Genomic DNA, 10,107 nt, shown 5'->3' with positions numbered 1-10,107 from the left:
TGCCCCGAGAGGGCTGCCCTGCAGCTGCTGGAGCAGACGCCCACCCCTCACGCACACAGGCACGCCTACCAAGTGCTCGCACAGGAAGTGACACAAGGCTCGCACTGAGCAGCGTGGTGGCCCGCAGCTGTGCCGGCTCAGTTACGCCAAACGGCAGCCTTCCCGGCCACACTTCGAGCCCTCCCATCTGATGGCCGGGAGACGCCTCCTGAAACTCGGACCCCAGCCGGGTCCTGGAGCCTGATGAGTCGGCCACCCTAGCAGCCAGGCCTCTGATGGCTGAGGCTGTCAACAGAGACGTAAGCAGACATCGCGGCTGAACACGCCTGCTTGGATGCCACGGGGGGTGGCACACGCAGGTGTCCTCACGGCCCGCTGCCAGGGTGCACTCCCTCTCCTTCCCCGGACGAGACGGGTGGCGCTTCAGAAACCGTGTTTGTTTAGGTTAGAGACAAAGACCAGTGCACAGGAGGACAGGACACCGTCTCCCGTCTCCACTTCCTGGGGACCGCAGGGTACCCTCACGGAGTGGGTCCTGGGGAACCTCATCAACCACCCTGTGACAGCTCTGGCCGAAGGTGTGCAAAGACGGAGCCCACGCCTCCCTGGAGGGCATGGCTGTGAGTGCTTAGCTGGTAAGCTCCTTCATGCTTCCAGGATGCCAGGCACAGTAATGGTGTGCTTACACACCTCAGCTCACCCGAGTTCCATCAGGTAATTACAACCATCCCATGACACACATGAGTGAACACAGACATGACAGGTACCCAGGGTGAGTGAGTCACTGACGTGAGAGTGGCAGGCTGTGCTCTCAGGAAGACTTGGTGACTTTCTTCCCAGAGATACACCCCAGTCTTGAAGTGACTATTCCCAAAGTAGACTTTTCTTTTTAAGGATTTTTGTCACAGAGTGTGTGTGCTCACCAAAGAGGAGAGAGACAACGAGAGAGAAAGTGAGAAACCACCCTTGAGGAGGGTCACCACTCCATAATGCCTCTCCTCCATTCTCTCGGGGTTTGGGGCACACATGCACGCGACCTTCTGTGTGTGAACAACACAGCTGTGTAGAAATGGACTGCGTGCAGGGTGGTGCTGTTTTCAAGCCACTGGCTCAGGGGCTCAAACGTGGTTGGCCACGTGGGAGTCCAATGCCTTTACCACACTACTCTCTGGCCCAATAACAGATCTGTTTGAAACAATTATTTATTTAATATTATTAATTTTTAGTTTGCTAATGGCCACGTGCACTCAGCAGAGAGAGAAAGGGAAGGTGAGAAAGCCACTAGGTCCAGGACTCGAACTGCAGTTGGCCATGTGGGAGTCCAGCGCCTTGACCACCACGCCACCTACTGGCCCTAAATAGACTCGGAAAGTAGAGGGATTGCAGGTCTCCATAAGCACACGTGTCCTCTGGCAATGATAAAGAAAACAGTGATGACTGATATCCAGCGTTGTGTTTTCCTTAATATCAAGATTCAAAAGAGAAACGAGCGAAGAGTCCATGCAGAGTCTAGCGTGATACAGGGCCCCACGGACAGTGCAGGTCAGAGGGGCTGGGGTGTCTCAGGGTGCGCCCACCTGTGATGGGGACGAGGCCTTGTCCCTGGGCCCTCTGCATTCTCAGAGCTCTATGGCTTTCTCCCTCAGAACACATCCCTCCGGTCCAGGGTCACCCAAGGCAGCCCCAGGGCCCAGCTGCCCGTTCTCAGTCTGGATGGTCATTGGGGTCCCACACAGTTGAGCACGGTTGTTCGTGGCATGTATGCGTGTGCCCAGACTCCAAGAGGACAATGCAGAAGGGACTGTGGCGTGGCCATCCCCGGGGAGGGGGCGATTTCTCGCTTTCTCTCTCTGTCTCTCCGGCGAGCGTACATGCCCTATAGGAAAAAACTCGCTCAAAAAAATGAGAGCAACTTGAGAGCCTGCAGTTCCCCAGGGATGCTGCCTCCCCCAGACAGACACTCAGAGCCACTCTTCAGGGCAGACATGGGCGTGGGACGCGGGGACGCTGACCCACCTCGTGGTACTTCTTGGTGACTCTGCTGGGGACGCAGTGGCAGTCGCAGCTGTGGGGACAGCAGGCACAGTTGCCGCCGCAGCGTTTGACCAGGAGACAGCCGGGCCAGAAGACAGCGTCGGTCCTCCGCAGCTCCTCGCGCAGAGACACGGAGAGGTTGCGGGGCGTGCAGCTGTACTGCTGCACCTCCTCCCGGAGCAGGTTCAGGTCCACTGCTGCGCAGAGACAGGCCGCCACGCTCATCAGTCAGGCACTCGCAGGTCTCTGACGGCCACCCTGCACCCCCTCCTGGCTGTGGCCCGAGCCCACCCTCCCAGAGGGGCAGAGCTTAGTCTTGGCTCGCGAGGCCTCACCTGCTAACACCAGGAGGGGCGGGACAAGAAGTTCCAGCCAGTGCCCTGTGCTAAGGCGGCTGGATACCATGTGGCCAACTGGTGGTTCATGTCCCAGAGCCGGCTGAAGGAGAAGGGGCTGTGGCATGGCCATGCCCAGGAGCAATTCTCACCTTCACCCCTCCCTCCAATGACCACGCATGCCTTCTAACAAAAAAATAAAAACAAAACAAAACAAACTACAAAAGGAGAGAGAGAGAAAAAAATGTAAAAGGGTGAATGTTTTGATTAAAAAGTAAACACACTTTTAAAAAGAATCATCGTCTCATAGGATGAACAGAAGCTGAGAACTGAAACCCGTCAACGAACTTCACAGTCTTTTTGGTAACAAGAGTCATAAAATATAAAAAGAGATTGAAGAAAATGTACTTCGAAGGCAGCGGAGACCATTAGGAGTGAGAAACAGCCAGGACAGGACGGAGGGGCTCCCTCTGGACGCGGACCAACCGAGAACTGTCACAGGGGATGAGGGGCTCCCTCTGGATGCGGACCAACTGAGAACCGTCACAGGGGACCGAGGGGCTCCCTCTGGACGCGGACCAACTGAGAACCGTCACAGGGGACCGAGGGGCTCCCTCTGGACGCGGACCAACTGAGAACCGTCACAGGGGACCAAGGGGCTCCCTCTGGACACGGACCAACCAAGAACTGTCACAGGGATGAGGGGCTCCCTCTGGACACGGACCAACCAAGCACCTGCCACATCGGACCAAGCAGCTCCCTCTGACACAGACTAGCCGGCCCACGGCACACCTGCCTCCTCCCGGGTCGGGAAGAGCCGCCCTCTTGGCAGCCCTGTCCCCGCTCTCAGTGTGTGGGTAACTATGCTGTGCTTTATTCCTGCAAAGAATCCCCACTTGTGAAGACCAAACAGACACCTCTTCACAAGGCCATCGCAGTACAACCTCAAAGAACCATTGTTTCCAACAACAAAACCACATCGCCTCGGGAGACCACGGCCAGCCAACACTCCACGCTCAAGAGCAATTTATCCCTAACGCAGGATGGTGGATAGTTAATATGAAGACAAATATCTCTAATACAATACTAATTTATAATATTTTATTAGAAAAATTAAAATAAATTAATTCCAAATAAAACTGGAAAGTTTCAGATAAGATAGTCCTTCAAAGTATTTTCTAAAAGTGAAGTTATATTTTCTAATTAAAGACAGCTTTGGGGGCCAGCAGGTGGCATGATAGTTGTGGCACTGGTCTGCCACATGGCCAACCACGATTCAAGTCCCGGATCTGGAGACTTCTTTTCTCCCTTTCACTTTATTTCTCTGTCTCTTTTCAGTCAAATTTTAAAGAAATAATAACAACAAATGGAATTAAATAAATAAAAGATTCTTTTTTTAAAAAAGACAGCTTTGGGGGCCAGCAGGTGGCCTGGCAGTTTAAGCACTGGACTCCCACATGGCCTGCCATGGTTCAAATCCCTGGAAATAGTGGCTTAAAAATCACGCTGGGCACACATGCATGCATGCCCAAAATCTCAAGAGCAGAACAGAGAAGGGACTGCTAGGTGGCCTTCCCCCGGAATGTTTCGCACTCCCCCCCCCCAACAACCTGGTGTCTCTCTGGTAAGTGCATGCACCCAATGGCAAAAACCCTGGGGGAACAAAAAAGCAAAAATAAAGACCGCTTCAAATAGCAATAATCACAATCCTACTCGATTGGCACCATTACATGCCAGTGCTTTAAACAGTTTTACATGACAAGGTAATGAGAATCACATGCTTGTTTCCTCGGGTTTGTTGTGCTGACACAAGATGGAGTTTTTAATCTGTCAAAGGGAACCAGTTTAAGCATTTAAAAAATATATCATAAAATTACACATACATAATTCTAAACTACACATGTGTGATCTACATGATTAACCAGACCTGGGGTGAGTAGAGAGAGACGCCGACACGGGCTGACTCGCTGGGTCCCTCTCCACGCCGTGTTCAGCAAACCTACTTTATCAGGGCAACAGGAAATCACTGCAAGCTTTGAGTATTTAAGATGTGCTTTGCATCTGAAAATCACCCTGTGAAACATAGCTATGCCATGTTGCAGCACAGCCGAGCCCTGCAAAGACCAGCTCCCGGACAGCGGCTGACGCCCCCCTCCTGCGCACTTGGCCGGGACCCCCTGTGAGACATAGCCACTCCATGTTTCAACCCACCCCCTGTGAAACATAGCTATGCCATGTTGCAGCACAGCCAAGCCCTGCGAAGACCAGCTCCCGGATGGCGGCTGACGCCCTCTTCCTGCGCACTTGGCCGGGACCCCCTGTGAAACATAGCTATGCCATGTTGCAGCACAGCCGAGCCCTGCTCTGCAGCCCTGCGAAGACCAGCTCCCAGACGGCGGCTGACGCCCCCTTCCTGTGCACTTGGCCGGGACTGCGTGCATGCCTTCCCCACTCCTGTTTTAAACTGCGTGGGAGATGAGCCGAATCTTCTCTAAGCCACTCTCTGGGCAGGGCAGAAAAAAACTTAAAACTGTGCATGACACAAATGCCAATTGCCAAAGCGGTGGATGTTGATTTAAGATTTGTGCTTCTTTAGAATGTGAGTGAGGCTTAGCTTCAAAGGACACGCACGTACCCTGAATAGCTTAAACGCACCATGTCATGAAACTAGAAAATGCGCCCGTCTGCGCTCCCTTTAAGGTGTTTACTTAGCCACAGCGTGGCGTTGGCGGGCTTTCCCCAGAGCCCTGAGTTATGGTACCTACCACCGTGTGAAAGTTTAAACACACCCTCCACCTAGCTTCCACCCATTCATCATGTGTGACACAGAAGTCAAAAGCCCTTTTTAAGAACTAGCGAAGCTTGACTCAGAGATGTGGCATGTTTTCCCCGTAGTACTGAGGTCTGAATGACAACTCTGAGCTGGGGAAAGGGAACGAGACGAAAAGGCAGCACGTGAACGCAGCCCACGCAGGCGGGCTTCAAGTGGGCACGTCACATCCGGGATTTATACTGCACACGCCAAGTCCCCACATGCACAGAGGCTTCACTGAGACAAAGCACGTGACTGTGACCTCACAGCGTAAATTCTCTAAGCATCGTGCAGAGCGCGAGACAACGACGGAGAGGGAGAGGGACAAAGAAGGCAGAAAGCGAGGGGAGACGCTGCCTTGCCCCGAGGAGGGGTTTCCTCCGCGGTCCCCTCCCTGTCCACTCCCTGTCCACGGCCACCTGCGACGCTGACACGGGCCTCTGCTCATGTGTCTGAAGAATGACAATGCGAGCGCATCTCCTAAATCAGAATCGTCATTTCGAATGCTAAGCTCATCAATTTCCTAAGTTCTACTGTAAAGAAAATAGGGAGCAAAACAATTACGGCCACACTAGACCCGGTGGGTGGCTCATCCCCTGGAGATAAGAGGCTGGTTCTCTTCCTGCAACGCTGTCTCAGGCCCCTCTCCAGGACAGCTGTGTGGCCGTTCAGGTAGGTATGCCCGGGGCGCCGTCTTCTTCAGTGTCTAAGCGGAAGCTTTAAAGTCCCTTCTTGGTCCTTTGCAGAAAGCCGGTGGCTGGCCTTGTCCCTGTGGTGCCACATCACACCTGCACTTGGTCTGGCGAGCTCCACACACACACACACTGCCGTCTCACACCCACCTCGCTGCCAGCGAGCAGGTGGCAAATGGCAGAGGGCTCTGATGTGCAGGGTGACCCCGAGCGACCCGGGCAGCACCACCACTGACTACCTGTGGCCGACCCCAAGTGACCTGGTGCAGCACCAATGGCCGACTACCTGAGGCCAACTCCCCGAACACCTGGGCAGCACCAACTACCTGAGGCCAACTCCCCGAACACCCGGGCAGCACCGACCACCAACTACCTGAGGCCGACCCCCGAACACTCGGGCAGCACCGACTGCCGACTACCTGGGGCCGAGCCCCCGAACACCCGGGCAGCGCCGACCGCCGACTACCTGGGGCCGAGCCCCCGAACACCGGGGCAGCACTGACTACCTGGGGCCGACCCCTGGCGCAGCACCGACTGCCCACTACCTGGGGCCAAACCCCAAACACCCGGGCAGCACCGACCACTAGCCGCTGGCCAGCACTCCCCAGAGCACCAGGCTCAGATACTCAGCACAGAGACAGGGCTAGGGAGTTGCTGTTGAGGCTGGATTCCAGAACTCAGCTCTCCGACATCCGAGTCTGGGCTGGGAACGGGTCTCACCCTCCACTTCTGGAGCTCATGGCGGTAACCCCGCAAGCCTGCCAACAAGGGCCCTATTCACTGTTGGCAGGTTTCGCAGATCCTCGTCTCCTGGCTCCTGATCGGGGAGGGGTGCTGCCCAAACGTACTCATCAAGATCAAATCAGGTATCTGTGCACCACTGTCAGCATCTGGGCTGGGTTAGGCCGCCGCACACACGAATGTGGATTTCAAACTCAGGCCAGGAGGAAACCCACCTGCTGGTTTAGCAAGGCCCAGGACTGGGCAGGTCTGAGCAGGGCTGTGAGATGAAAGCAGGACCTGAGGGCAGGGCGACAAGCCCGCTCAAAGGACAGGACCCAGCTTCCTCCCCAAGGTGAGGGCCGGGCACTCTGCCCTGTGGGGGCCTGAAGCCACCACTGGAAGGTCCTGCCACAGGCTGTCACTTACTCTCTCAAGTGACGCTGTGTGGGTTTCAGCGTCCAGTGGATTTTCCGAGTGCGTTACGAGTGTCAGAATTCCCAGACCATTTTCACTGGTCTGAAATGAGGGTTCTCCCATTCTAACGGCATGAGGAAATTGAGCTGGCCCCACAGAAAGCTCGGTGACCCATGTGTCCCTTTCTTGGTCATGGGGAATTAGGTCCAGTTTCCACACTGTCCCTCTCGAAGGGAAACAGGCCCGTATGGTCAGAAGCAATCACTTCAAACTGAAAATCTTCCTTTGAATCTTATCTTAGAAATTGCTATTCTAAGTTTCCAGGCTTAGGAAATGGAAACTGATAATAACCTAGACCCACGGGGGACATGGTGGACAATGCCTTTTCTTTTTAATTGAACATCCCACATTTCTAGCCCAAAACTTGGCTCTAAGCTATAATTTATCTTGAGTCTCAAAATCAGGTATCTCCAAACAGTAGGCGTGAGGAAGCAAGGGTCCTTCTGAAATGGACCCCTGAGGCCCCCTTCTACTCTGCCATAGCCACCAAGAGCGCCTCCAATACGTCCTCATCACACAAACTCAGGCCGAGCTGCCCAGAGCGTGGAAGGCGAGCTGCTCCGGCAGCCTGAAGGCAGCCCTGAGCGAAGAGCGGGACCCCGGCCTGCGGACACTTACCTCGGGACTTCCTTCCGAACACGAAGGCCTTGCCGAGCAGCTGCCACGTGGGCCGGTACAGGTCCTCCAGGTCCAGCTGCCACCTGTCGGGCTCCAGGTACCGGATGAGGTCTTCCAAGGTGCCGAAGGCGCTGACAGCCTGACTCAGCAGGTCCAGCGGCAGGGCCGACGGGGGCAGGGCGGAGGGGCCGGTGGGCTCGGGGAGCGGCTGCAGAGAGAAGGGGCCAGGATGTTAGGGTCCAGCCGGGAACCGCTTCGCCGGCCGAAGACCCCGACGCTGAGCTGGGGGTGGTACAACAAGGGGGCGGCTGCCCACAAAGCCAGGGCACCGGGACATCACCGAGGAAGACACGACCGGTCACTGCGGGCGTGGCCGGGAGGCTCTTCTATCCGGTGGCAAAGCGCTTCAAGGACGCACTACGGGGCAGGAAGAATGCCACGTTCTCTTGCGTGTCCATTTTTCATTTTCCTCAACACGGCATTGAGCGTCAGGTGAATTAAACATTTACTATAAATAATTAGGGGCCAGTGGGGTCGTACCAGTTATGCCACCTGTCTCCCACATGACCAGCTGTGCTGTAAGTCCCCCGCCTGGCAACTGGAAACTCACGCCGGGCGCATGCGGGTATGTTTGCCCCAAACCCTGAGAGGAGAAGGGAGAAGGGCTTTTGGCCTGGCCATCCCCCTTAGGGAGTGGTTTCTCGTTCTCTGTCTCTCCGTCAAGCACATGCACCCTGTAGCAAAAATCTCTCTCAAGAAATAAATGAATAAGTAAAATAAAATAATTAGCCCATGAAAACTAGAACAAAATACAGGTGCAAACCCTTTGAAGAGGTTGCAGATCAAGTTAGAGCAGCTCAATCAGCAGACAGAGCTGCCTACAAGTCTTTCTTAAATATAAAAGGCTCGCTAACAGGATTAAAACCCACCGGGAGCACGTCTTGGTAGGCTAGGAGACCGTCAGAACATTAGCATTCAGAATTTAAAACAAAAGACACAGGTGGGAAGGAACAAGTGCATTCCAGAGGAGCAGCCTGAACAAGGTCGGGAAACACTGGGGAGCAGGCTGGATTCAGTGAGTCACCAGAGAAATGGAAGATGAAGTGAGAGTTTATCACACACAAAGAGGAGATTATTTTTCACACTCATGTCACTGGTGGTGTGGTGGTTAAGGCGCTGGACTCACACGGCTGACCGAAGTCCAAGTCCTGGACCCGGCAGACCCAGTGGTTTAAAAATCACAAGGGGTGCATGTGTGCGTGCCCAAGTCCGGAAGGAGGAAGGGTCATGGCCTGGCCATGCGCCTGGGCGTGATTCTCACTTTCCCGCTCCCTGCCCCTCTCCACACACCCTATGGCAAAACCCACATGCTCTGTCAACGACAGGTCCTCGTAGGCCAAGCCACAGCGGGACTTCCCAGTTCATGTCCATGAGTCCCGGCCGTGTGCCCATGGCCTGGGGCGTGCCGAGGCTGGGCAGGTCGTGGCGTCAGGACCCTGTGGGGTGCAGTCTCTCTGTCTCTGTGTCTCTCATTCATCGCAGAGATAAGTAGACTTCAAATAAGGAAGCAGGAAGTCCCCGGTCTGCACACAGAAGGAAATAAATGTCTGCTAGGAAGTACCCCGCTAGCTTGCAGGCACCAGGGCAGGTGCCCACACGGTACAGAGCTGTTATTCGGGGCTCTTCGAGGACACGTGTTCTTGGCCTCCTGTCTACAGGCTCCTGTGTGGCGGTCCTTCCGCCAAGGACATCCCAGCTGCAGCCCACACTGCTGAGGTGGCGCTCAGTAGCCCACACAGCGGGATGCCGGGGTTCGAGGCCTGGACGCGTTGACGTGGCCTGTGCACTGGGGCCGGTCATCCGCACACACGCCCAGCATGTTTTCACGCTGTCGGGGCGGGGATGCGAACCACGGTGGGCCATGTAAGATCCAGCTCCCTTAGTACAAGGCGATGGGGCTGGCCCCCAAAAATAAAATTTGAAGGATAATTTCACACACACACACACACACACACACACACACTCTCATATATGCACATATACACACATACACAATACACACATACATACACTCACACTCACACAGTATACATACATTTGCACACATACATGCATGCACGCACACACACACACACACATCCTGGTCCCTGCCCACAGCACTGGAAGAGGCCCCCACACACGTGCTGCCTAGAGTTCGAGGACCGGTGTGAACAGAACAGACCCTCTCGTGACAGCCGCCCTGCCCACTGGCCAAGGAACACCGCGTCCCCACTTTCTAAGTCCTGCTCTGAAGTCCTGCTCTTTCTAAGCTGGTGAGTGAGTCCCGGAGAGAAAGGGAGTGAAAGGCCCGGAAGGCCTCGCTGCATCTCGGGAACGTCCGTTTTCAAAGGTGTCCCGGCCTGATTTATAGGCTGGGGTG

The 10,107-nt window shown here is 55.0% G+C and overlaps 1 protein-coding gene across 1 annotated transcript in view; it reads right to left on the bottom strand.

Moving 5' to 3' along the window:
- PDGFC (platelet derived growth factor C) overlaps positions 1-10,107 on the bottom strand; it is a 38,101-nt gene that overhangs the window by 3,145 nt on the left and 24,849 nt on the right. Inside the window, exons 5-6 of the mRNA XM_027766565.1 lie at positions 7,689-7,896; positions 2,017-2,231 (exon numbers count right to left, since the gene is read on the bottom strand). Coding sequence (XP_027622366.1) covers positions 2,017-2,231; positions 7,689-7,896 — 423 coding nt within the window. The remainder of the gene's footprint in view (positions 1-2,016; positions 2,232-7,688; positions 7,897-10,107) is intronic.

This window comes from Tupaia chinensis, unplaced genomic scaffold, assembly GCF_000334495.1.
Source record: "Tupaia chinensis unplaced genomic scaffold, TupChi_1.0 Scaffold143591_1, whole genome shotgun sequence".
NCBI lineage: Eukaryota > Metazoa > Chordata > Mammalia > Scandentia > Tupaiidae > Tupaia > Tupaia belangeri.
The sequence above is the reverse complement of the archived record's forward strand: the minus strand, read 5'-3'. Positions and strand labels throughout refer to the sequence as shown.